This window comes from Acomys minous, assembly GCF_964271855.1.
Source record: "Acomys minous genome assembly, chromosome: 8".
Taxonomy (NCBI): domain Eukaryota; kingdom Metazoa; phylum Chordata; class Mammalia; order Rodentia; family Muridae; genus Acomys; species Acomys minous.
Genome location: NC_140489.1, coordinates 111,529,259 through 111,556,134, shown reverse-complemented (window position 1 = coordinate 111,556,134; position 26,876 = coordinate 111,529,259). Strand labels below are relative to the sequence as shown.

Genomic DNA, 26,876 nt, shown 5'->3' with positions numbered 1-26,876 from the left:
GTGCGGTATATCCCAGGAATGTTTAATATAATATTATCCTATAGCTATAGAGTCTGTAAACGAGACTTTTATGCTCACTATGCTGCTGTTAAGGGCTTTTTGTTCAACAGGTATTACTAATCATGTACCATGTGTCAGGCCCTGTTTTAGGTACAGGAGCTACAAAGTACTTTATGTCTGTCCCCACATCACAGAAAACAGGCCATAAATGAGGCTATAAATACATATGATGTCATGTCAGGCCATGAAGAAATTATTCTTCTTGCTTTATTCAGGGAAAGGGAATTTGGGTGGGGCTGCTATTTTAGGGGAGGGAAAGCCTCGCCCTTGAAGTGTTATTTGAAAAAAGATCTTAATGAACAGAGAAGGGAGGCTTTGCAGCTTTGGGGGAAGAGGTGTCCTGGACAGATAGAGGGTGGGGCTCAGCTGGCATAAACTGTAGGGCAGCTCAGAGCCTGATACGGCTGAGTGAAAAGCGGGCAAGTGATGGCCAATGACACCTTAAATGAAAGCCCACATGGCAGGGTTCTTGTGCATCCCACATCTTCCCTCCCCAGCCTAAGCCAGCGGAATCAACACTGGGTTAGTCTGGTTTCATTTGGGGGAAATTAAAGAGATGATAAGAAATTTAAGACTGCTATGAGCCATGCCTGTCATGAGGAAGAGTCATTCTTGGCCACATAGAATATTGGTAGCCTGACTAGGCGACACAAGATGCTGTCTCCAAAAACGAAAAAAGGGTGCCGGGAGCGGTGGCAGATATCTTTAATCCTAGCACTCAGGGGTCAGGACGCAGGTAGACATGTTCTAGGCCAGCCTGGCAGGCGTGGGCAGCCCCTCCCTGCATACACTGCCATGTTGTTATCTTGTGTAGATTGTGTTGGGGAACATGTCCAATACTCCTCACCTCTTCTCTAGAATCAGAACTAACAGAAAGAGATTCCATTGGTCCTGCATGCTATAGTTATTGGTCACAGGCTTCCAAGGTTCATCGATCTTTCAAGGCTGATCCTTTCCTAAATTCAGAGCAGAGTCTCCTCATCCTTGGTCTTCCCGATGCAAAAGTTTTTCTTTCTGCTTAGCAGGAGAGCCTCTTAAAATCAATAAGATCTACAGCCACGAAGCCTAAACGCTGCCATAACTGAATCAGGAAATGAGCTCATTCGGAAAGAAAACTCACAACATGAGGGCATTTTCCCTCACCCAAGGGTGCTCAGCACAAATAAAACAGCACGTGGCCTCAAAGAAGCCAGAATAGATCAGGCCAGAGCCACCAGACCCTTGAAGAGATAGGTTCTGCATGCATTGTTTAGGGTAAGGTAAGGACTTGTTTTAAGAGACACATAGAGAGAAAATGTCTAGAAGGACAGAAACAGCATGCAAGAGTAAAACTGGAGCTTGGGAATACAAGCCTTAACCTCTAGCCACCTGCCACCCTATGCTTGCACAAACTGTAAAAGAAATTATTTGCTTAGGCATGTGGAAATGCACCGCTTTTAACAGCAGCTAACAATAAAACAATGAAAAAAAATCACACACAAGACATATGTGTAAGGAATGTCTTTATGTGTGCAAAAAAAATTTTTCATATGGCATTTCATAAATGTATATACATGCATATTTGTACTTTTAAAAAAGACCAGATGTAATGAAAGCTGTGCATAAATATTTATAAAAAAATACCTTTATCTAACTAGGCCAGTAACATTTAATATTTTCAATAAATTCATATATAAAATATATACATTAGTGCCAAACGGAACATACATTTTGAAATATGAAGCCCAAGTAAAACTCTGAGGAATCTGGAGTGGAACTCAGGTATCTGCCAAAGGCAACTCCGGAGCAGTCGTCAGTTGGAGAAAGGAAACAGTGCCTGGTCCCTTATCTTCACTGACTGTTTTGCTTGTCAAAATTTTGGTATCACTTCTGCAGTTTTGTATTTGACTTCCGACCTCGTGGCCGTTTAACCTGCCAGCTATTATTTTCTTTGAGGCTTTTAACACTCCACCCAAAGTATTTTGCTTTCCCGAACAGTTGTGTCCGCTTCCTTTTCAACTTCACCTTAACACCAGCCTTGGTTTAAGGACCTGGGCTTAAAGTGCACCCCTGTCTAAGGTTCAGAGGGATCTGGGGGCCTGAAGCGGATACTGCTCTGGGAAGCCAAGGTCTCCAGGAGGGGCTCTGCTTTGTGCCAGGATTTCCAGGCAACCTGAGAGTCCCAGGGCTGGGGCCAGGCCCGGGGCGTGTGAGTCCTTCGGGTTCCTGCTTCTTTTCTGGGTCAACCAAACCGGCGGGGACCTCCGTCGCCGGAAAACGCCACCTTTTCCTGTCTACAACCTGGCGGGTGAAGGGAGAAGGAAGATTAAGACAATTAACATTAATTCACTGGGTTCCTACTTAGGTCTAGGGACAGAGGGTCGGGACGTCCTGAGGCAATAGCCGGGTGACCGACAGGCGCAGGTGTCGCCAAGGGCGGAATTTTACGGTCCCTGGGCGGCAGCAGCTGCGCCACTTGCGCCGCCTCGCTGGGCGTCCCGGAGAGCCACCACCCGCTTCCGCAGCCTTAGGTCAATCCCTGAAAGACCTGGAAGGGGGTTGGGGGGTGGGGGCGGGAAGAAACGCCTCCCTCCGGACCGGAAAAACCTGCTGCGTCTGCGTTTCTGCGCGTCCCGCAGGGTCTCAGCCTCTCAGCCCCCGCGTCTCCCGCGCGCCAGATCCGCGCTCCGGGTTTTGGCGACAGCTTGCAAGGGGGAGTGAACCGCACGTTGACAGCACGCGACCCTCCCCTTTCCTCGGTAAAGCTACAGCTGTCCTGGGGGTCCCAGGGGAGCTGCGGCCGTGCGGTGGCGACGAGGTCAGGTGGTCCATCTAACCTCGAAGGTCCCTTCCCTCCGCTACGAAGCCCGGCACTGCTAGGTGGGCTAGGTAGGATAGAGCGAGGCGGGGACACGAGGGTGAGCACGGGAGGTCTTCGGCGCGGGCTGAATCCTATTGTCCTCCCGCACCGTACGGATAGCGACATTCCCGGGTCCCCTCTTTGAAGCGAGCACCCTGTCACTTTTCTTTGTGCCTGAGGGAGCTCCTGGCGGCTTTCCCTCGAGAGAAGCCACAACCGGGGGGGGGGGGGGGAATAGGTGAGACTGGGAGGTGACAGTAGGAGCCCATTGTTGTCCTAGAGCCTGCCTCCGCGCCACCCGTCGTGCTGGTCTTGGGTGGGGGACAGGTACGGCGGAGGGAAGGTCCGAGTCGGCCGGCACCCTTCTCCCGGCCCTGCCCTGGCCTCTCCAGCCCCGCCCCGCTCTGGGCCCCGCCCCGCGCCCCGCGCCCCGCCCTCGGCAGGTTGAGGCCCGGCGTCCGGCCGCTTGGCGCTCAGTGTTGCTGGTACTTTCAACCGCCGCTGGGAGCACAGCAGAGCGAAGCACACCGGCAAGCCAGTTCCGGCGGCTGGCTGCCTCCAGGGAGACTCTGCAGCATAGTCCCCGAGCAGATTACGCGGTGAACGGTCGCCGCCCCTCCGGATCTGCGCGCACCGGTGAGGACTGCGTGAGCCCTCGGGAGGGACCCGGGTGGACGCCGGGCCCACGGGCAGAAGCGAGGAGCCTAGGCGACTGCTGGTGAGTGTAACCCAGGGCTGCCTCTCCACCTGTGAATCCGTCCGACCCTCAACCTTAGTCCCTTTCTGCTGGTGTTGGGCTTGGAAGACTTGGAGGACGCGAGGATAACCTAGAGCAACTCCTTCCTGAGCTGAGGTCTAGAGGATCAAAGGGTACGGCAAGCGATCCAGGAGGGGATCTGGACCCAGAGCTCTGCCATCCGCGCCAGCTTCCTTAGGGTGGGGCTACAGGCAGCAGGGCCACCTCCGAGCTATTGACAGCCATTCTGGGCGCAAGTTGCGTGTTTCCATCAGAACAAACCGCACTTGGCTACTGCGCCCCTCTAGTTGTGTGTTTGCACCGGGGCTCGTGCGTGTGCACCGCGCCCCTCTGCTGTTTCCTTGCTGATAAGGCAGCGCATTGTAGCGGAGGCGCCAACCTGCAGATCTGGCAGTTAAAAAAAATCTTTTTTTTTTTCTGAACAACCGAAGCATTTACAAGATCTCCCCTACCTCCTCTTCCTCCTCCTCTTCCCTTTCTCTTCCTCACCAAGTGTCTTGACATAGACATGTGAGGACGAATGGATCTGGCCAGTCATTTTTTTCTTTATGAATTCTTGTACTCTACCCCCCTCTCGCCTTCGGGAGGGAAGGCATGTGTTTCATCTTATAAATAGAAAGTAGCATATTTTTTTGGCAGGACCTGCTTTATACTGCACCGTTTAGGAGAGGTCAGTTTAAAAATAAATATGCACTTGAATGTTACATTACCGAGCTGGCTGTGGCTGGGACAAGCTGCGCAGACAACAGCATCAAAGCTGGGAGCACATCTGTGTTGAAAGGAGTAAAAGCCCCAGAGTGCAGCCCAGGCTGACAGTCAAGTAATTACATTTTGTTTAAAAAAAAAAAGCGAGTGAATTAAAACAAGGGTGGGAAGGGGAATGTCAGGCAGGGGTTGGAACTCGAAAGCTTTGCAGCCTTGGTGCATTTGGGGGGGAGCGGGCTGCTGATGTGTGCAGTGTGTAGGGGGTTCCGGGGAGGGAACTAATGGATGTGTTAGGGAGACAAAGATTTCTTCTGCTTCTCCCCCACCCCAGCGGTTTGTAGCCCTCACAGTGTCCTCGAGTTCTGGGAGAGGGGGTGGAGGAGGGGTGCCTGCCTCCTTGAAAATATTAGGAGGGTAGCAGATGTCCCTGGTTTAATAGCAGACCTAGGCTTGGGACTTCCCCTTAACATCACAAGGAGAAATAAACCTCACCAGGAAGCATCCAGGATGCCCCAGGGGTATCCCTAAGTCCATCAAAAGACCCCAGGAATGTCCTGACTTATAAAAGATCTTGCCTCTAATAACTGAGCTGGGAAGTACAACTTCTGGACAGTTCTAGAAATCTGCACCATAGTGACTTGATGGACAGTCAGGCGCAAGTGTGCACAAACACCTTTTCCAGAATGTAGGACTCGACATAAGGCGGCTGTGAAATGTCTAGCATCGTCAGGTGTGAAATAAGCAATAAGATCTACATTTAAGGAATGGTTGGCAGTCCATCTGGGCGTGCTCGGCAGGCCTCACCCATGGCATGAGCCAGGATTGCCAGCCCCTGGGCTCACAGATGCCACAGTGTTTAGAGGAGGGCGTTGGGAGCCTTCTGGGTCCATGGCAGTTTCTGTTCCCCAGCCGTCTCATCTGCTGGAGATTTGCATTCTCCAGTCCATGATTGGAACATGGTGCTGAGGCTGTGGCAGGCCCTGAAGACATGAAGTAAGATGAGCCTCCCTCCCACCCCCTAATCTGAGCCCTGAAATCCTGCCTCGTATCTTAAGGGGACTTAGAAAGGCAGCTAGAGGAAAGTACAGCATTTTTTCTTTTTGCTTTTTATTGTGAATTTAAATGTAGTCTGAGATGCATAGAAAGCTGAAACAGTGATGGCAGAATGGCTCCCCGGAGCCAGTTGGCCCCGGCTGCTCTCCAGCTTCCCCTCTAATGTGGTGTTTTGTTTTATGTCTGACATGTTCACAAAAGCTGCCCTTTTCCACTTTTAAAGTTCTTGCTATTCAACAGCATTGGGGATAAAATCACTTTAGCCTATATTATCCTAAGGTTTTTAACCAAGCCATAAAGTTTTCACAAGCTCTTTGCTCATTAGACATAGCATTTATCCAGTAGATGGAACACAATTTTGTACCTAAAAAGCCCCTAGAAAGACTTCCTATTTATACTACTACTACTACTACTATTACTATTTCTCTCTTGCTTCAGTCTGATTTCATATAGGCTCAGCCTAGTTTCTTTCTAACTAGAATCCCGCTCACCTATTTTTCCTTTCATTGAGCAAGAACCAAAAATAAAAAATAAAAAAATTTTTAAAAAATGTATTTTTAAGTACACTGTTTCCCAGAGAACTAATTGAGCCATTTGAGACTACCAGATTGAGCCAGGTCAGGAGCACAGGTGAGGGAACTCTAATAGAGCAGATTGCTGGGACATCAAAGGCACTCCCAGCATAAAGCCTGACCTAAGTGCTAAGCTAAGGACTCTTCATTGCCTGCATCAACTCCTTTATTGCTAAATAATCATTCTATGAAAGAAGGCGTGTCGGTCTCTTTATTTTACAGGTGTAGGAACTAAAGACAGACCAGTTAGCTAGATTGCCCAAAGATAGACAGTGAAGGCCATACCGAAATGTGGGTGTGCCCTGGTGGCTAACTCTCCTTGGAAGTCAGCGGCTTCCTGGGATAAGGGACTGGGAAAGGCTGAAGTTATTAACTTGGCGTCAGGCCACCTAGACTCGTTGCCTGGTAGCACTTGTGTGGTGTTGGACCAGTGACTTAGCTTGTGTGATTCCCTCACACAGCACCCCCTAACTAGTCTTTTAGATAGATGGTCTGGTACTTCTGATCCAGATGGGAGCTTAGGTTCTGGAGAGTTCTGTAATTTGCTCAAGGTTGCACAGCTAAGTAGCAGAGCATGGCTTGAACTCAGGTATGCTTGTCCTAATTCTGAACAGCATGCGTCCATTGTCTGGGAGGAGGGGGAGGGGAGCTTTCAAGTGTGATTACTGTTGTGACTTTTGGCCTCTGGAAAGGAACTCATTTTGCATTTTTCTATCTCACCATATCACCACCCAAAGGAAGGTGACAGTAATTGTCAGCCTTAGGGAATGCGGCTGGAATTACTTAATTATTAAGGGAAGCTCAGCCTTGTATATGGAGACCTTGTTCTTCTTCAGTCTAGTTAGCATGAAACTGCTAGAGTTGGCCTAAGCAGTTAGATTCACTAGGTGAAAGTGTGGTACTCTGAAGTGAGAAAGCCATGCCCCAGCTGGAGACTAGGCATTCCAGTATCCAGGAGTGAGTACAGCCCTCATGGAGGATGTCTCCTTGGATCAGTCAGCAGAAGAAGGGCTAAGTGACCGTGTCTGTTACGTCATTACATCCAGGAGGTCTGCCTTGCGGTGCCTCTGACACCCAGTAGATATTCTGTGCCTGTTGGGTAATGATACTACCCTAAGAGTTCCAGGGAAGTCAGGAACCACAGGAGCTTGGACAGGAAGGCCCTGAACTCTGACCTTGGCAGAAAGGGGCCTGTGACAGTGATGCACATGCCATGGATGCTGTTAGATAAACGTCTGCTATGAAAGATAGAGCAAAGAGGCCTTACAAGCTAGACGCCCTTGCCCTGGCCAATCCACCGGCCCCCTGCTTCTCACCAGCTGTGAAGTCTGCAGCTCAGATCCCAGGACAGGCTCTGGAAGTGACTCACGTTTGCCATGGAACTAAAGGGACAGCTTTTAGAGTTGGGGCTCTCCAGCTTGATCTGGAATTTTCTCTTCTTCTACTCCCTTCCTTTAAAGATGACAAAACAAAACAACACCCTACAAACTCTGATCCTTCTGCCTCAGTCTCCTGAATGCTAGAACTATAGTCAAGTAGCCACGGTACAAAGCAGCTCTGCCCCACCCACTTCTAAGTAGCCAAACTGTGTATGTGAGCTGATGAGCCTCACTCGGCTTTGTGTGCTCATTACTGCTTGTATAAATGATTGGTTCACAGTAGAATTCGAGGGTAGGGAATTTAAAAACAAAAGATGTTTAGTGATTTGAAAGTTTGCATATTTCAAAAAAGTTAGGATTAATCTTGTAGCCTTTGCCTCTGTATTAAAGTGCTGCGTTGGTCACATTACTGCAGTGACCCAGTGGGGTGACACCTAAAGCATCCCCAAAGACTGAGACCAGGAAAGGGTCTGTGAGAAGCCAGTTTGATGACATCCTTGCAGACTATCACTATGCTGTGGAAAGTGACTCTCCCTGTGGGGAGAGCATCTACTGTGTCTCAGATTGTTGTGCAGTGGCTGCAGGACTACTTAGGTAGCAAGCTCACTCTGGGGAGCACCGAGCCACAGTTGCACAGACGACTTATGTCTCTGTGCGCCGCAGCCTGCTCAGCTGCAGACCATACAGAAACAGGGCTGGAAGAGCATGGAAGAGATGCTGGAAATCAATGGTGGTTCTGCTTGATAAAACTAACTCAGAATTACCTGGGGACAGTCAGAAGGGAGCAAGGACTAGATCTGAAAGCATAGGTTGGTATCTTGATGTCGATCTGAATGGTGTGATTCTGGTCTCTAGGACCCTGTTTCTCATCTCTAACAGGATTTCATGTTAGAGAGCTCAGATCATCCCTAACTCTAGATTTCAATAAGCCAGGATCCATGTGGCTTATCAGCTAGCCTAACCTGCTAATAATAGAGAGTGGCCTTGGCTTGGAAAACAGCAGTGCAGTTCTCGCCTAAGGAGCCAGAGTGGGCTGGAAGGCAGGGACTTCAAAGGCAGGCTTCTGTTTGGACAGCTTACACACTTGGGAATCTGTCTTGTTCTGGTGACATCCTGCAGGTTGTATTTATAGACACATCTTGCCAACGATATGTTCCTCTGTCATGCGTCTAGTTGAGGAAGACCTGTAGTATCCAAATATATCACCACCATTTAGGCTACACTCATCTTTAAAGCACAAACACATTTTTGTTGAAATGTGGTTTAGTCATTTGAGATTGTACTTGATTTTTTTTACCCTACTAATTAGGTTTTTTTTTTCCCCCTTAGGCTCAGTTCAGGCTGAAAGTGTTGTTTTTCCTTTTTTATCCCAGCAGGGGAGGAGGCCGTACATTTTGGAGTGATCAACTGTTCACAAGGCAGATACCTCCCCTTCTTGAGCTGGCTTCTATTCTTGTCTGAAGAAGTGGGGGAGGCAGCCAGCTCTAAATTCCTGTAATTCTCATTCTTTTTCCTTGTCTGGGGTATGCCACAGTATCCTGTGCTGTATTCTGTGTGGCCGTTCCTTACTGTGTTTAGAATGCTGCTTAAAAACTATCTATCTATCTATCTATCTATCTATCTATCTATCTATCTATCTCTATCTCTCTATCTATCATCTATCTATCTACTATCTATCTATCTATCTATCTACTATCTATCTATCATCTATCTATCTATCTATCTATCACCTATCTATCTATCTATCTATCACCTATCTATCTATCTATCTATCTATCATCTATCTATCATCTACTATCTATCTATCTATCTATCTATCTATCTATCTATCTATCTATCTTTGAGACTCCATGTATCCCAGGTTGGCTTAACTCTCAGGCCCCTTTCTTCATTTCCTGAGTGCTGAGATTACAAGCATTAACAGTCATATCAGTAATTTAGGCCTAAGCTATCTGGAGGGCAGAGACTCAACCTACTTGATCTAAGCATCTTATGATTAGAATCTATCCAATGAACTATCAAGTGGACAATTTAGTCCTAGCTGTACCAGCCAATTCTTCCTCTAGCATCTTGTAAATTGTTAAGTGTGAAGTCATTATCACTTGCCTAGCTTATTAAAATCATACTATAGTAAAATCCTTTCTTCTTGACTATATATAGAACATTAAAATTCAAGGAGAGGTGGCCTGGTGGTCACCCCATCTGAGAGTACTACAGAAATTAGGGAAGTCTACACCAGGACATTTTTCAGAGTACAACTGAGCAGTAGCAATCTGCACAGAAGTTTTTCTGCCTTGGGGATAACTGTGATGCTGGGCATCCACTGAGAGCACCAGGGTGCATGGATTTTCTCCCGCTATCGCTGACCTCTCCATAGCCTATGACCCATTTATTCAAGGTCATGCTCACTTACTGTCTTTCTCTACACAGTGAGCATCACTACTATGGCCTCCTCCCATGGAACAGTCTGGTACTTCACAGTTCTTTGGTGGATGTTGGTTGTTGATGAATATGTGAGTGACCAGCCTTGGCCTAGGGGATTGTGCACAGAAGCTGGGGCCACATGGCTCCCTTTAGGTAGACACAGCACTACATTAGACGTGGTTTCCTCAGTTTCAGATGTCTTCAGAATGACATGTCTTCCCAGCATGCTGAGTTAGGGTGTGGTGGTAAGAGCTGTACTCATGCTGCTGGGCTTTATCCTAGATCCTTCGTGAAGGATGCCTTAACCGAGTGGCTCATCCAGGGCGAGGTGATTGCTACCACCAGCCTGGTGAGCCAGTTGGGTCTCAGCTGCTGTGTATGAGTCAAAACAGGGATTGCATCGTGTTCAGCTGTGTTTTGAGTGGGAAGTTTGGCTTTTTGGAGCCACATTGTCTGGAAGACTTTACACTTCAGTTACAACAATCACTTAGGTGGACAGGTCCTAATGTCTAAAAGAAATGCAGTTGGAAGAAATGTCTGTGGTGACTGTTCTTAGTGCCATCCTGATGATATCTGGAATTAACTAAAACTCAAGCAGCTGGGCACACTGGTGAGGGGTTTTTTTTCTTACTTAAATCATTTGAGGTAGGAGGACCCATTTCTAATCCAGATCTTTTGAGGTGGGAAGATACACCTTTAGTCTAGGCCACACCTTCCGATGACAATCTATGAAAAAGACTTGCAAGAAGAAAGCTTGCTCTCTTGTCTGCCCGCTGCCTCTGGCAAGTCCGTTCCATTCCTTCACTGGCATTAGAGCTGACTTCTTCAGGATTCCAGTGTGTGTGAAGACCAGCTGAGCCAACCAGCCTTGTGGGCTGAACAACTAGTGGATTGATTCTTAGACCTTCTTTTGTTAGATAGTCATTGGTGGGCTAGCTGGACCACAGCCTATAAAGCATTCTAATAAATCCCTATATAGTCCTTATGTAAATTCTGTTCCTCCAGAGAACCCAGAATAATGTGACCCTCCCATGGTGAGTTTCCAAAGCCCATCTCATGCAGATCTAGTTTTCAGAGTCATTGTCACTAATAGCCACCTGTCCCTTGGATCAGGGCCCATCGCCTACCAGCCATCTGCCAGGCTCTCCGTGCCCTGAGAAGATACATATTTCGCTTGCAGAACAGGAAACTCAAGTCTCAAGAGGAAGTCAACTAGCACTCATTAGCACCATGATACCAGGAAAGGGAACAGAAATGGCATACGCTGGTAGGAAGTGTTATGATGGGCACTAGGTTCTAGAACATATAACACAGAGTCCCCAGACAGGTCCCAGCAGAGCAGGATATGGAAAGGTCTCGTACTGGCTGGGGTCTGTGCAAGGAGCCTCCTGGGGCTTTCACTTTTTTAGCTACCACCTCAAAATGTAAGCTCACAAGTGAGCTTGTGGTAAGCTAAACTGCCCAGGTCTGGTTTTATAAGATCTGCCAGCCACATCCTGCCTCATTCTGCGCTTACGTGATTATATAATTAGCTTTAACCCAAATGCAGGACTTTCTTATTATTCATCTGATTCCTGCTGACTTCATCCTGCCCCTACTTAAGTCTGCCCTGGTCTGTCACTGGCACACAGAGGGTCCCTGTGGGTCTCTTCTGTCTAGAGGTAAGTGTAGCTATTAATGTCCTTAGAGTCACTTGTCCTCTCATCAGGATTTTCCTCAGGCTTTTACAAAGTCAGCTTCATACCCAATCGTCCGAGTTAGCAGCTCTCACCAAACAAGCAAAGCAACTGAGGTGCTGAGTGGACCTGCCAATGCCTGCTAGGCCCTGTTTCTTCAATGCTCAGATCTCAGTTTCACTGAAAATAGATGTGACAATCCACAAGAAGTCTCATTCCTTTTTGAAAATAGATTATCTGTGTATGTTTTAAGGTCACTCTTTACCGTTTTCCAGAGTGACCAGATGGAGACAGGTATTTGCTGGGCCTTAGGAAATTCTGTCCTCCTTAAGCCTTAAAAATCTGTTCTCAAATGGAGTCCGTTCTGTGCCTGTTGCCTGCTCCACTGGGCCTTCTCTTTCCTACAGAATGCCCATTGTAGATCCCTGGGATTTCCTCATGGGCTGCTAGGCTACGGAGCCACGTTCCCCTGCATTCTCTTCCTTTTAAGAGGAAAGGTCAGCAGAGTGGGCTCACTGTTTTTCCAGAATCTCACTCTTTAAGTTGGACTGGAATGTATTCAGAAGACCTGAAAGGTCCAAGGTCATCTTAACTCCTGTCTACACTTTAAACTGCTTGCTTATGCTTTGCGGTCATGGGTAGAAGTCATCTCCACTTTAAACACCAATCACACATACTTGCTGTCTTTAGTTCCTTCTATGAGTGAAATAGTTCATTCTCATAGATGGCAGGGGTGATGGGCAAGGCAGCAGTAACTACAACACAGTGTGGTGGTTGGTAGATGTCAGATGCACATACGAAGTAAGGCGCTCCAGAGGCCGTGGCAACTGTGAAGGTTGAACTGCTGCAGGGCTGGGCAGCTCCTCAGGCCGCCTGTGCTCACGTGCACGCCGCTCCTGCCTCCAGGCTGTCAGGGTGGGCCTGCCCCTAAAGGCTTTTAAGACTATGGGTGGATTCTAAGAAGATAAAGAGGAAGGGAGAAGCATAATTGAGCGGCTGTGGAGGCAAATGAGGGGAGAGATCAGTGACAGGAGAGTGAGGCTGGGGAGAGGCTGAGAGCAGCAGCAGCTGGGTTTTGCCATTTACGAAAGAGCAGAAAGCACAGGGTCCCTGACAAGGGCAGTCAGAGGGAGGAAAGATGGACTTTGCCAGGAATGCAAAGCGGGGTGATGTGTGTGTGCGCGTGAGAGAGGGGGGATGGGAGGGTGAGGGGATGGACCACCACAGACTGCAGGAGAGAAATCCAGTGCTTCTCTAACTCTGAGAAGAGCCGTTATTTTGCTGATTGATTTCACTTTTCAGTCTGTGGTAGAGTGATACCACTTACTGTGCACAGTGAAATATACAGCTTGGGCCCCTACAGCAAGTTCAACAGATTTATCAGCAACCACTTCAGTGAAAAAAAGACAATGAAGGTTTGGTTGCTATGGTAACATCAAAAATTTCTAATAGCCTGCTTTGGATTTCTTCACCTATAGACTGACCTGGCCCAGGGACTGCTTTGAGTGACTCTGGTCTAGAGTTACATAGGTCTGAGCGAGCTGAAGCTCCCCTCTGGAGGTTATCCTTAGAAGTGGTGGTTGCAGTCACGTGCAGGGTGTGATTGGGGATGGAGTGGGCAACAAAGCCCTGTAGAGATGCAGGCATCCAAAGCCAGGGTCCAGACCTTTTCAGGAAGGGGTCAAACCTTTCCTATTTGACACTGTGAGGGCCACACGCAGTCTCTGCCAGATATCAAGTATGGCCATGTAAGGCAGTAGGGACTCTGCTACGGCCTCTCAGCGTCAGTCTACTGAGACTCAAGGTCTGATCGCTATTCCTTTGAGAGTCTGTTCTAGGAGTTGGAAGGTGTTCAGCAGCATGCTTGTTCTGTGTCCATGAGGTGCCACTAACCAGTACTTTCCACCTAAAGTCACAGGATCAAAAATCCCTTCAGACATTTGTTATGTTACTTGCTGCGGGTGCAAGACTACCCTGTGGAGAAATGCTGAGCTGTGGAGAGTACGAAAACAAGTGCCCGCTCATCACTGTATGCTCCAACAAAACTTTATTTATTTATTTTACCCAAGTGGGTAAACGGCTCACCTACTATAGGCTTCTGACAAGAGATGGACAGAAAGAAAACAAAGCTTGTATAGTGAAATCTGAGGGACTTGTGTTAGTGGCCAGCATATTAAAAGACTCAACAGTAGCTCTTATTTATAGCACACTATGGCTCACCTGTTTTTGAGATGGGCACAAACATCACAAAGCCAGAAAACAGGAAAATAGCAAATGATGTAAGTTCTACACAAGCCCCAAGAAAACCCCGAAGCCACAGAGCAGTGAGGAAGGACTACGTGAGGTGAGTTAGAGAAAACTTCCTCTAGGAAGGAAGTGACTCCGAAGCAGGTCTCAGAGGATGTTTTGAATAGTGTTTGATGGTGAGAAGGTAAGGAGGACATCCCACAGGGACACGGTAGTCAGGAGGGAATAAAGTGTGAACAGTGTCGGAGGGAGCTATTGTCCACAGTCAGCCAAGCCCTGACTGCGTGCTGTCACGTGCATGCACTTCCTCTGGGAAAAGAATTAACAACACTGGGTATTTTCTAAGAACAGGATGTTTGTTTTTTTTCCTTGCGGCTCAGAGGTTTTCTTGTTGCTTTAAATTTTTAATCTTTTGACCTTAAACACAAAGTCAAATGCCGTTTGAGATTATTTTTCATAATAGCGAAAACACTAAGAACTTGTGGTGAGTTAGGGCTGGAAGACCTTCTCTACCCAATGTGGGTGTCTGACAAGGTCGAGTCAGTGTCTGCTGTTCATTGCTATAGTGGTCTCTCTGCATCCTTTTCACTGGTGCTGCAGGACTTTGGGAGAGAGAGAGTTTTGCTTGGTAGGTATCATGTTATCCAATTGATGGCACAGATGTGGGAGAACTGCTGACTCCTGTGGATTGACCAGGAGCATGGGCTTAATCCCAGACTGTGTCCTAGATGGTGTGTTCTAAACATTCCTCGGCAAACAGTTTGCCTGTTAACTATTACGTGGGTAAATTCTTTAGAGAGCCAAGCATTTCAGATTGGCCTCATCTGCAGAGTAAACTTGCACTGTGAGTTGCTTTCTTGGCATCCATCAACCTGTCTCTTGTGATGGAAAAATCGAATTGGTTATGGATTGATTATTTCAAAATTTGAAGTTCGCAGTGTGCTGTGTGATTGTTGTAGGTGACAGACCCAGTGTGTGCTCACAGGAGAGTTTTCAGCTTAGGTAGAGTATGCATTCATTCATTCATTCATTCCAATATGTGTATATAATGTAGACAAGTGTATAATTAACATAGGGAAGTCTTCTATAAATATCTTTGACACATATCTGGTGTAGATTAATGTACAGAAACCTGTGTTTTAACCCATCCAGGGAGCATGGGTCATTATAGTCAGCCCTAATAAGATGGGGAAATAGCTTGGAGATCCCCCTACCTGTCCTTTTTGTGACCACAAAGGAGGAACAGAATTCAGAATGCACAGTTTGAGGATAAATCAGCGGAGTAGAGATTTGCCTGTCTTCAGCGCTCCGAAGAGTCCACAATCTGGACTTCTAGGTTCCTATTGTCAGAACTAACTTTCGGCCCAGGCAACTGCTGATGTAAATGTTAGCACAGTTTGCTTCACTCTACCTTTTGAGGAACTAAGTAGTCTTGGGAGATCCTGGCTTTTGGGCAAAATTGGAATGATAAAACAGTGCTGAAAACAAGAGAGTTAAAGTCTCTTTCTATATTGCTGTTGTCTTTGTGTCATGTCACTGGCCAAGCTGGCTCCAGTAGTTATGGAGCATGTGAGCAGTTCACAGAAATAGCCTTGTTGGATTTTGACCCATCAATCCTAGAGTGCCTGCTGGGTGCTTCTGGCCAGCACTGAGGCTAAGTCCCCGTAAAACCAGTCAAGCAAAATGAGCCAGGCGTGAGAGAACTTGCCCTCGGCCTATCTTGTTATAACTGTCGGGAATCAATGTCCATATAGTCTGCCCTTGTAACTCACTTTTATAAGGAAAAATGCCCTAATGGGCTCTTTTCATAAGTGTTGGTACCTTGGGAGGTGGGCGTCCTGTCATTTAGTTTTGCTTTTAAAAAAATCTTTCAAATAGTGCAATTAAAATCTGTAAATGTAAGGAGTCTACATAAATTAGCAGTGAGAGTCTCTCACGTGGTATTTGTGGGTCCCTATATAATTGGGGTTGTAAAAGGAAAGTCAATACAAGCTCTTGTTTAATCATAAGTGAGACGTCCATGTATAAATAATTGAAGGTGGGTATATCAGACTTTCTGAGTGGGTCCATAAAGCAGAGCCGGCCAATCTGGCAAGCACTTGCAGGACAGAGCCCAGCAGCTGGGACCCTGTGCCTCATAGGAACTCACAGTTTTGCAAGAGGCAGTTCTGTCCTCAGTTTAGGATCCCTGGGCAGAAGATAAGACTCTAAAGATAGAAAAGGCATCTTATCTTCCGATGGGTGGAGTACAACAGGCCAGAAATATGAAAAGCATGCCCTTTGGGCTGCCTCCACCAGGCTGTTCGCTGGTCTTGCATTTCCCCTCCCCCTTTAAGTTTAGTGTTGAATGTCTAACGCCAAAATTCTTCTCTGTGAATTTTGAAATTCTTTCCTTAGAGAAGCCACCCCCACCCTCTGCCAGGATTGCAAAAGGACCGGCCTGAGAAACCGCTTTGTAGGGACGCTTAAGTTTCCTGATACCAAAGTTGGCTAGTCATTAGCAAGTGAAAGCATAGCTATGTTTGAACAGAAAGCCTTTTCTGTTCACATGTCTGTGAACCTGTTTATAGGGGAGTGTGGAATGGAACTGTTGGGGAATTAATGAGTGCGTTCCCCTGTAGGAGGGTTACCGCCACTGCTCATGCACCTTGGGGAGGCTCCTGGGAGGCCTTCTCCCCACCCCACCCCACTCCCCCCCCCCCCCCCGTGAGGCCCTTGCTCTGTAGGGTACACATGCGCCCCCCTCTACCCTCCTGCCTCCGCATTTCATCTTTCAAGAAATCTGGTTCTCTAATTCCTCCCTAGAGAAGAAGTCAAGTTCTGTGTCCTTGTACTTCGTGCTTAGTAGCCAAGAGTCTCCCAGAGCAGAGCAGGCTAATCTCTTTTTCATTACAATGAAATGAATCCTTGAGGTCGCTAAGATTAGTGTTCCAGTAGGTTTCCTGCTCTTTCACCCTGCTGGCTTCACCTCCAGTTGCCCTCCTCGGAACATGCAGAAACGTGTTGCAGGTAGCCTTCATCCCTCCCAAGGAAGAGAGCCCAGGGGCCAGTGCAGTCCAGGAGTCTGAATGCAGTGGAGAGACCGACAAGTTACTACTTTCTCCTCCTGGTTGGTGGCAGAAGATGCTCAGGGCAGGAGCAAGGTGGAGGGAGGTTATCCCACCATGATCCTTAAGGCTTGATTCATACAGGAAAGAACAACAGAACAGCAGTAGTTTTGTTTTCTAGTGCAGATGGCAGTGCTGTTGCTCGGTGCTAGGGGAGGGCTGGGGCAAAAGGAAGATAGGATCAGAATTTGGGGCTGGGGATGTAGCTCGGTGATTGAGTGCCTGGACGTATATGCCTAGCTCTAGGGCCCATCTGCAGTACAGACTGGGCCAGGGAGGGCAGCTGTGAGCTGGGATGCCTTTAAATGACTGGAGCCAGGCTCTCTCTGACTTCTAGCCAAGTCAGAAAGGGGAAGTTGAATTCCAACTCACTTCCTCCAAGGAGAGGAAAAGAACCACAAAGCCCCCAGGAAGGTGGCACACTCCCCCCACACAACCTGCCCCTGTTTTCTCACGTGTGTTTTGAATTAACACTGCAACCTGTTTTGCAGGATGCAGGACATTTTTTTGTATCCTTTCTCCCAACCAAGAATTAATCTAAAAATAATTAGTACACAAACCAAGCATTCCTTTCTTGAAATAAATGGATTTTCCCCTAAAATTTCAACCTCTTTGTTCTTTTCAGAACCTAGTAAGCTGCCAGTACACTCAATTCTGAGCAATTCAGGAACTGATTTTCCAGTCAGTAATTTGTTTTTTGTTTGTTTGTTTTAGTAACCCTTTCCCCGTACCCTTGCTGTCTGATTACCTATTTTGGTGTGTTTATTAGTCAGGGTTCTTTAGAGCCATAGAACTTATGGAATGAATCTCTCTCCCCCTCCCTCTCTCCTGCCCCCTCTCTCTCTCTCTCTCTCTCTCCCCCCCTCTGTGTGTGTGTGTGTGTGTGTGTGTGTGTGTGTGTGTGTGTGTTATGCGCACACATGCATATGAGCTTTATTGGAATGATTTCTAGGCTGCGGTCCAGCTAATCCAACAATGGTTAGCTGTAAACACAAAGTCCAAGAATCTAGTAATTTCTCTGTCCCACAAGGCTGGATATCTCAGCTGGTTTTCTGTACAAGCTAGAATCCTGAAAGGGTAGGCTCCAATGCCAGGGAAGGGATGTATGTGCTGGCGAGGATGAGCAGGCGAAGAGAGCTTTCCTCGCCTGTGTCCTTCTATAGATTTCCAGCAGGATGTATGGTCCAGATTACAGGTGTAATCTGACTCAAGATTTGGATCAAAGGTGTGTGTCTTCCCACCCCAGAAATGGATTCACCCACTTTAAACTGAGCAGAAAATCTCTCATAGGTGTGCTCTCCACTTCTGGATTGTAGTTCATCGCAGATATAGTCAAGTTGACAACCAGGAGTAGCCATCACACTATTTTAGAATTATTTTGTTTGTCAAAACAGTGGTAGAAGAGATAGATAAGACCATCATCTTAAGTGGGGAAACAAGCTCGATATGGCGACTCCTATCTGCAATCTCAACACTTGGGAGACCAAGGCAGGAGGAGAACCTCCTTTGAGGCCAGCTGGACTACATAGTGAGTTCTAGGGTGGCTCAGGTTACAGAGTGAGGCGAGGCACTGTTTCCAGAAAGCAAAAAGAAATGAGATAAAATGAAACAGAGCTGAACATAGTGATACACACCTGTGACCCCCAACAGGATGGAAGTTAAAACAGATGTTTGGTTATGAAGCCCCTTCCCCCACCCCCCAAAAAAGATCAGCAGTGAAGAAATGGCTCAGTTTTTCCCATAATCAAATTGTTATTGCTGTGTGTGTGGTGGTGGTAGTGGTGTTTTAAAAGTATTTTATTAATTAAACATTTTTTACATATACATTTATATTATTACACATATATACAATAAACTACCTATAGCAAGAAGAACCATGACATAATCAGGAATTATATAATTGTTACATTCTCAGTGTTTTGGCTATTTGTATTTGACCGCCTTGAAGAAAACATCTTTCCTATCTTACTGCATCTAATATTCTGAATGTAGACCAATCTTCATCACATCTTGTCATTATCAACTTAAAACACCTATCTAGACCTAAACACATCTTCACCCCTAAACAACTAAGCCTCATTGTAAAACTAATGATCTTCAACTCTATCAGAGACTTGAGAAGGAATAAACCTAATTACCTAAGTAAACTGGAAGTGCATGTCAGCAGCTTCCAAAATGAAAGGGTGACAGAGACAGTTTTCTGCCTGAACTGTCACCCAAAACTCTCTATAACATTGGCGCATCACCTTCAGCTTTATGGCCCAATATATCTGACAGACATATTTGTGAGGCCGGAACTATTGAGGACTTGCTTACCCTGTCTTGGCAGAGTTTGGCCATAGACTCTGCCTGCATCCAAGCTTGCTTACCCTTTCTTAGGCAGAATTCTGTCTGTGGTAGAAATGAGGACATTTTGCCCAGTGGCTTGTTTGCCACATTTGAAGCCATCTCCATAAGGAGGTTCTTTGATGCTCATCATCCTCTTTGAGGTAGGCTGAGTGTTGCCAGGAGCTAACCTGTCTCATTGTCAGTGAATCTTTAAAATAATAAAAACATTTTTAAATGCCATATTTTGCATGTCTCTCGGGTTTTTGATGACTTTATCGATTTATCCTACCTTATCTTTCTATAGAATCATATCTACCTGCTGTACCTAAGATGTATATTCTTGTGATAAAAGTAGACTAGTAATTGACATGACCATGATTTGATCAACTAACAATTAACTTGCATAACTTATTTATCCTAAACAGCCTGCGATAGCACTTTCAAAGTATGGAAATAAACCTTGTATTATAATTGAGTTATATGGGTACCATACCTCATATTAGAGTAGAAATATATATATATATGTATGTATATATATATATAAAATGAATGAAGAATAATCTTACATTTGAATTCTATATACCACTGTATCTAGAATTAAACTTATTTTGTATCTATATACAAAATTCTATACCAGTGAATTAAAAATAACTTTGTGAGTGGCAATTGAAGCATTAAGTTGAGGAGAAGATTCACTAGTCTACTTTTTGTTCTATCTTTCCTATATATTTCTATATTCCCCTTCTCTCTTTTCAAGCCCTATCTCCAAACTTAAGAATATAGCTAAGTACCATGTGCAGAATTGGCTCTCTAAGACAGTGTCTGAGCCCTATGCATTTATTTTTTTATATATATTTTTATTATTAAGATAACCAGATCATTCACATGGTTTGGAAAGCTGAAATCACAAAAGTTTCCTTTCCACCTTTGTCCCTTTCCACTCACTTTTTGCTATCTGAGGGCAGTCACCATTGTTAGTTTCTCATGTGTTTTACAGGTATATTTTATAGCCCCACAAAGCTGATGCAGTTAGGTTCACATACCTCACTCCTGCACCAGCCTTTTCTTCCTTTGAACATACACATTGCTGGGCTCTTTCCCTGTAGCCATATTAAAAGCTCCATTCCTTTTTAGATGTAAATACTACTAACTTACGTGGCTGTTCTGTCTGGACGAATATTCTGTAGGTAGACAGCTAGGTTGCTTTCAACTCTTTTTTGTTTTGTTTTGTCTTGATTTGTTGAGACAAGAGCCTCTTGGGTTGCTGTGAGTGAAAGAGCAGAGCATTGTGGGAACAACACAATGGAGAGGCCCTCACAAAATTGTGTCCTATTAGATTTTAGTTGCTGGGGACACACATCACCCTCTCCAGGACCTGCCACTTCTTACTAGGGAACACTAGCTTTCTGTGTTGAGCAGTGGCAGAAACAGTGTCTAGGGAGCCAAGAGCTTGGAAAGGGCAAATAGATCCTTTAGCTGAGAAGCAGGGCCGGGAGGAGTCGTGAGTCCTGGGAGAGGACAGAGAGAGGACAGGGTCGGAGCTACCGACTGCTGCCCAGAGTCTTTTAAATGGGAGAGTGGATGGTTTTGCTGCTCCTCCCCATCCCTCCTCTTTAAAACAGCCTTCCCTTGTATTTGGCAGCTGTTAGGCCTGGCACACAGTGTCTGTCGCCTTGCTCTCTGCTGCTTCTGTAGCCTTCTCACAGCCCCTTCCTTGCTTGCCCCCCTTATCTCTGGTCTCTTTTTGCCTTCCTGCCACCAGCATAAACCCCAGCCATCAATAAGCTAAGGGAAGCTCCGGCTAAAAGCCCACAATGTCTGTAGAGGCCCAAGCAGGAAGTCCCCCCCATCACTGAGGCACTGAGCACTCCTCCCTCAGATAGGAGGCAGCAGTTTCCTTCCCTCTCCTCCTCCCTTCAGTCCCCTCTCCCTGTCCTTGTTCACTTGCACAACAGATGTGGGTGGCCCTGTCAGAGGCAGAGAACTGCACTGTGCCTTGGCATGCCGTGCCCTGGGTGCTTCATGGCCTTATGTAGCTCTGGTGGACCTCAGGCAGGCACCATTGGCAAGCCTCGCATCTTTTCCATGGCAGCTGTCACCCTAGCCTGGCTGATAATACTGCCCCAGGGCGTGGTTCTTCCCTGGGCTTGCCTCCCACCTCCTGTGGCAGGAGGGTGTGACTGGAGCCTAGCTTGGGGCTCTGTGTCGTGTGTGTACCTATATGGTAAGGATGCTCTAGTGTCCTGTGTGCTTATGAGCTTTGTGTTCGTTTTGTGAGATAGACCTTCAAGTATCTCAGAATGGCCTTGAGGTAGCCCAGGGTGATCCTGAAGTCATGATCCTCCTGCCTCTACCTCTCGGTGTGGACACTACAGGCAGTTACCACCACTACCTCTGTGTAAGGTTTTTGTTTTTTGTTTTTTTTGCCCCGAATGAAAGTTTTATTTATTTATTTATTTATTTATTTATTTATTTATTTATTTATTCGTGTTACATCTCAATGGTATCCCATCCCTTGTATCCTCCCATTCTTCCCTCCCTCCCATTTTCCCCTTATTCCCCTCCCTTATGACTGTGACTGAGGGGGATTACCTCCCCCTGTATATGCTCATAGGGTATCAAGTCTCTTCTTGGTAACCTGCTGTCCTTCCTCTGAGTGCCACCAGGTCTCCCCCTCCAGGGGACATGGTTTAACCTTTTGTTATTGAGACAAGACCCAAATCAGAGCTAAGTAAGAGCATCAGGACCTGAGGTCCTCTTCTGTTTGGTGGCTGTGTGGTCAGCACACTCTTGGCAGGAACAAGCCCGTTGTCCTCACACACAGAGCCAAGTGTGGCCCGGTGTCTCCCACTGGTTCTTCTCTGTCTTCTCAGGCCTGGTTGGCTGGACAGCATGCTGGTGTGTGCTGGAGAGGCCACTTCCCAGACAGTGGGTGGTGCAGCAGGGCCCTTGTCACCTGTCACCGATGAATGAATTTAAAACTCTTGCTGAAAGGAGAGAAACACAGAACAGATGTAGAGGGCCTCCAGCTGCTGCTGAGCAAATGTAAGTGTCTTCACGGCACTGCCTGACCCAGTCCTAGGAGTACTGTCAGTCTCAGTGCAAGGGGACACAACACAGAGGGGGAGGGGAGCAGGGGAGAGGCTTCAGCAGGGACAGGCTAGTTGGCTTTCTCAGTGTCAGCTCTTGGGGTTGGTGGGATGAAGGGGAAGGTTCAAAAGGTTGTGTTTCTCATCAGCAAGGAAGGGGCTGACACTCCTGGGCCCTCTTCCTCGCCTCTCCCCACTTATGCATCTACAGGGAGGATGTGTTCGCCTGCATCACTATCCACTTACTAAAGCAGGGTTTCTGTGGCTGTCTGCCAGAGTTTAGAGCCCAGACTTCACTGGGATGTGACCAAAGGATGGGCCAGAGCTGTGTCTCAGCAGCGGCTAGGTGGGGTAAATCGATTTCTACTTCAGAGCCAGCAAGGGAGCCTGCTAGGTGCAGGGGCGCATGTGAGTGCTCCCTCACTTGCTCTCCTCCTCCTCTCCCTCTTTGGGTCCTGCCTCCTTTCCTTCCCTCTCTTTTTCTTTCCCTCCATCCCACTCTTCAGTGCAGATGAGGTCTTCTGTAATGGAACCTAACCAGGGAGTGACCGCTGCCACAGTTCTTTGGAAAGGAGCAAGTATGTCTCAGTGGGATCTGCTAAGGCATTCACACCAGGCCAGAAGGTGGGAGAGCTGGCTTACTTAGAACCCCGCCCGCCCCCTGTAGAGAGAGGGCATGCGCTGTATCAGTGATGTTCCAGAAGGTGCTGGGGCAGCTCCGCTTATTACATGTGGTCACAGTGTGTTTTCTTTGAAATGGAGCCGTTCTTTTTCTTTCATCCCAGGGTACCATTAAATCCTTGGGTCCTTGATGGCTCAGTATATTCTCCTCCACAGCCTGGTTCCAGCTGTAGCTCTTCTCTATTCTAGCAGTGTGTTTGCACCTCGTCCCCATCCTTAATCTCACTTCATCTGTAAGAACGCATTCTAGTTAGGTTTTCTTGAGCCATTCCATAACAGCCAGTGTCGCTTGCTAAATGATCATTTCCAGCCTCCTGCCTTTAGGGTAGTCATTTAATTTCATTTGTCTGCAGAACTCAATAATAAATCACTGTCCATCTTGTAGTGTGCACTTAAAGCAAAGACAATATAATCTTAAAACCACCCAGTTGCTTCTATGTTGATTCCAGGGTTTGTTTTATGAGAACACATGAATGGCTGCATGTATATATGTGTGCCACATACATGTCTACTACCCATGGAGGTCAGAGGAGCACATGAGTTCCCCTAGAAGTGGAGTTAGAGGCAAGTGTGCACCCCCACGTGGGTGCTGGGAACCCAGGACCCCTGGGCTCTTCTGACCGCTGAGCCATGTCTCTAATCCCATGACATCTGCTTTTAGAAGAGAGTGAAATGAAAATCTTAGATGTATTCAGAAAACCATGTCCACAGCCATGTTTAAAAGGCACTGACATCTCAAGTACCTCTTTTCTGGTTTCCCCTGACCTCAGGCCCTTGCTTACATCCTTACTGATGGGTTCATCCTGGCGAGCCCTTACTGACACTAAAGGTCTTTTTTTGTTTGTTTGTTTTTTAAAGATAATTTATTCACATTACATCTTGATTGTAATCCCCTCACTTTTAAAAAATTATTTTATATTTTATATATACATTTATATTATTATACATATATACAATAGATTACCTATAGCAAGAAGAACCATGACACAATTAGGAATTATATAAATGTTACATTCTTAGTGTTTTGGCCAAACTCTTCCAAGACAGGGTAAGCAAGTCCTCAATAGTTCCTGCCTCACAAATATGTGGGCCAGAATGCTGAAGGCGGTGCTCCAACATTATAGAGAGTTTTGGGTGACTATTCAGGTAGAAAACTGTCTCTGTCATCTTTTTTCTTTTGATAAGATACTAACCTGCACTCCCGGCACACTCAGATTATCAAGTTTACTCCCTCTCAAGTCTCTGATGGAGTTGAAGACCAGGTAGCTTAGTTTTACAATGAAGCTTAATTGTTTAGGGGTTAAGATGTTTTTAGGTCTAGATAGGTGTTCTAAGTTGATAATGACAATATGTGATGGATTTACATTCAGAAATTTAGATGCACCAAGATAGAAAAGATGTCTTCTTCAGTACAAATAGACACTAAAGGTCTTACCACAGCTAGTAGAAGGAAATAAGTTGGGCTTTGGTGGGAGCTGGCCTTGCCATTACTCCCAGGCACTGGGGTAGCACTCCTGGGGAAGGCAGGCCTAAAGGACTGTAGCAATGGCGACCACAACCTGCTTTGTTTCTTTTCCAGGTTTCTCCTTGCTGTAGAAGGGACTGGATAATGTAACCGGCTCTCCAGAAGGACCACGTGGCTCTACACAGAGCAAGATTTTTTCAGACCCTGTCTCACTTAAGAGCCACTTGTGGAAAAATGATGTGACGGTTCTCATCCAAAAGGGCTTTTTGGAAGTGTGGGATACCTGTGAAGAAGGGGCGCCCTTTTCCCCAGCTGTCAAGGAGACATTCTCAGATTCCAAAATGCCAGCCAAGACCCCAATTTACCTGAAAGCGGCCAACAACAAGAAGGGAAAGAAATTTAAACTGCGGGACATTCTGTCCCCTGATATGATCAGCCCTCCCCTGGGGGACTTTCGTCACACCATTCACATCGGCAAAGAGGGCCAGCATGACGTCTTCGGAGATATTTCCTTCCTTCAAGGCAACTATGAGCTCTTGCCTGGGAACCAAGAGAAAGCACACTCGGGCCAGTTCCCTGGGCATAACGACTTCTTCCGGGCCAACAGCACCTCGGACTCAATGTTCACAGAAACGCCCTCCCCGGTGCTCAAAAATGCCATCTCCCTCCCGACCATCGGAGGATCCCAGGCTCTCATGCTGCCCTTATTGTCACCAGTGACATTTAACTCCAAGCAGGAGTCCTTTGGACGTCCTAAGTTGCCAAGGCTCAGCTGTGAGCCTGTCATGGAAGAGAAGGTTCAGGAGAAAAATAGTCTGCTAGAGAACGGGACCGTCCACCAGGGAGACACCTCGTGGGGCTCCAGTGGCTCCGCGTCTCAGTCCAGCCAGGGCAGGGACAGCCACTCCTCCAGCCTGTCTGAACAGTACTCTGACTGGCCTGCGGAGGACATGTTTGAGCATCCTGCATCCTGCGAGCTCGAGAAGTCAAAGAGTAAATCGGAGGAGTCCCTTTCCGACCTGACCGGCTCCCTGCTGTCCCTGCAGCTGGATCTTGGACCCTCACTTTTGGATGAGGTCCTAAATGTCATGGATAAAAATAAGTAACCAGGAGTCAGCTCTTTTTCTTTGGAGTAAGAGGTACCAAAATAAGCCGAAAACAAAAGCTCAACTAACCACAACTGTTGGAAAGACCTGCCCTGGCTGGTTTTCTGCAGCCATGTGATGCATTTTCTAAAATAATGCTCCTATTCCTACAAAATATTTTTTTAACCATCATGCCCTGTTTGCAAAAACAATTTTGAAAACAATAATTAAAAAACAAAAGAAAACAAAAAGACCTGTTCTGGCAAAGAGAGAGAGAGAGAGAGAGGAAGTGAGTCAGAGCTCATTTTCAGCAGCCACTGCTGATGTTCTGCTCAATTTCGTTTGTTTGCAGACATGCAGACATGTCTAGAAGGGCTGGGTCCTTGGGTCTCTCCAAGGCGCTTTTGGCATGTGGTGAGAAGGAAATCCAAACTTACTTAGCACCTAAGCCTTTTGTTTTTCTAGACTCTTTTGTATATTGTACCCTTTGGGTTCACCATAGCAATTTCTCCATTGTTAAGATTTTACTCTCTTTTCATATTTGAAGAACAACCTTACGGGATTTGGGGTTTTTTTTTTCTCCTTGTGGTTCTTATATATCCCTGTATATTATTTCCATGTTGCAAAAGTTTGCCTGTCAGCTACATGTTGGTTAAAAAAACAAGCAAGGTATTACTGTAACTAAGTTATTTTTAAAGTTGAAATATATTTTTATGTGCCTTTGGCTTTTTATTGCAGAGTCTACATTTTATAGATAATACATCGAGTGTTGTTTGTCTTGTTTCCATTGGGGCTTCCTTGTAAGCTGTGTATGTGTACTTGCAAAAGAAAAAAATACAACCTATGCATTCTCAGCCTCCTCCTCTTCAGCCCCCCAACCACCCCCGCTGCCGCCACCTCCCCCCCTTGCTAATGTGTTACCATATTTCTAATAGCTCCAACAACAGTCTGTAAAGTGTAGAGGCACAAAGTACTCACAATGCTTCTGCAGAGATTGGAGGCGGGTATTTAAGGAGAGCTTATGCCCACATTACCTAGGTATGTCATACCACACAATAAAGAGTAAATGCTAAAATGAACTTGCTCATTTATAGTCATAAACAAGAACAGAAAAGATTTTATGACCAGCTTCTAAGATATATATATATATATATATATGATTCTAGAAATAGGAATACTTAAGAAAATGAACATGTGAGGTCATTTTTGTTATGGTGGTTGTTGTTTATACAAACCTTGGTGCCGAGGTGGGGGTGGGGTGAGACCATAGGCCTCTGCCCCAGGCCCAGCAACGCCCCTTCCTGTGCTACTGTGCGCCGCTCCCTTCAGTGCCAGCTACACAGTGTTCTTACAAACTCATGTAAGACAAAGGCTCCTCATGCAGTGTGGGTCCTACAGACAAGAGTAAG

General features: G+C 46.5%; 2 protein-coding genes across 3 annotated transcripts; one reads left to right on the top strand and one right to left on the bottom strand.

The window, feature by feature from the left end:
- Positions 1-1,602: 1,602 nt before the first annotated feature.
- Positions 1,603-3,078, bottom strand: LOC311602985 (uncharacterized protein). Of its 2 annotated transcripts, none has more exons than XM_084791730.1 (2): positions 2,588-3,078; positions 1,603-2,340 (listed from the first exon to the last, which is right to left on the bottom strand). In XM_084791730.1, exons 1-2 carry the CDS (start codon positions 3,023-3,025, stop codon positions 2,083-2,085), a joined length of 696 nt encoding a protein of 231 aa, XP_084647856.1. In that variant the 5' UTR covers positions 3,026-3,078; the 3' UTR covers positions 1,603-2,082. The 2 variants fall into 2 exon arrangements, with proteins under 2 accessions (XP_084647856.1, XP_084647857.1); XM_084791731.1 differs by having other exon boundaries at positions 2,647-3,078.
- Positions 3,079-3,367: 289 nt separating this feature from the next.
- Positions 3,368-26,199, top strand: CDC42EP3 (CDC42 effector protein 3). Its single transcript, XM_084791729.1, has 2 exons — positions 3,368-3,617; positions 24,497-26,199. The coding sequence occupies exon 2, from the start codon at positions 24,724-24,726 to the stop codon at positions 25,486-25,488; it is 765 nt and encodes a 254-aa protein (XP_084647855.1). The 5' UTR covers positions 3,368-3,617; positions 24,497-24,723; the 3' UTR covers positions 25,489-26,199.
- Positions 26,200-26,876: the final 677 nt, after the last annotated feature.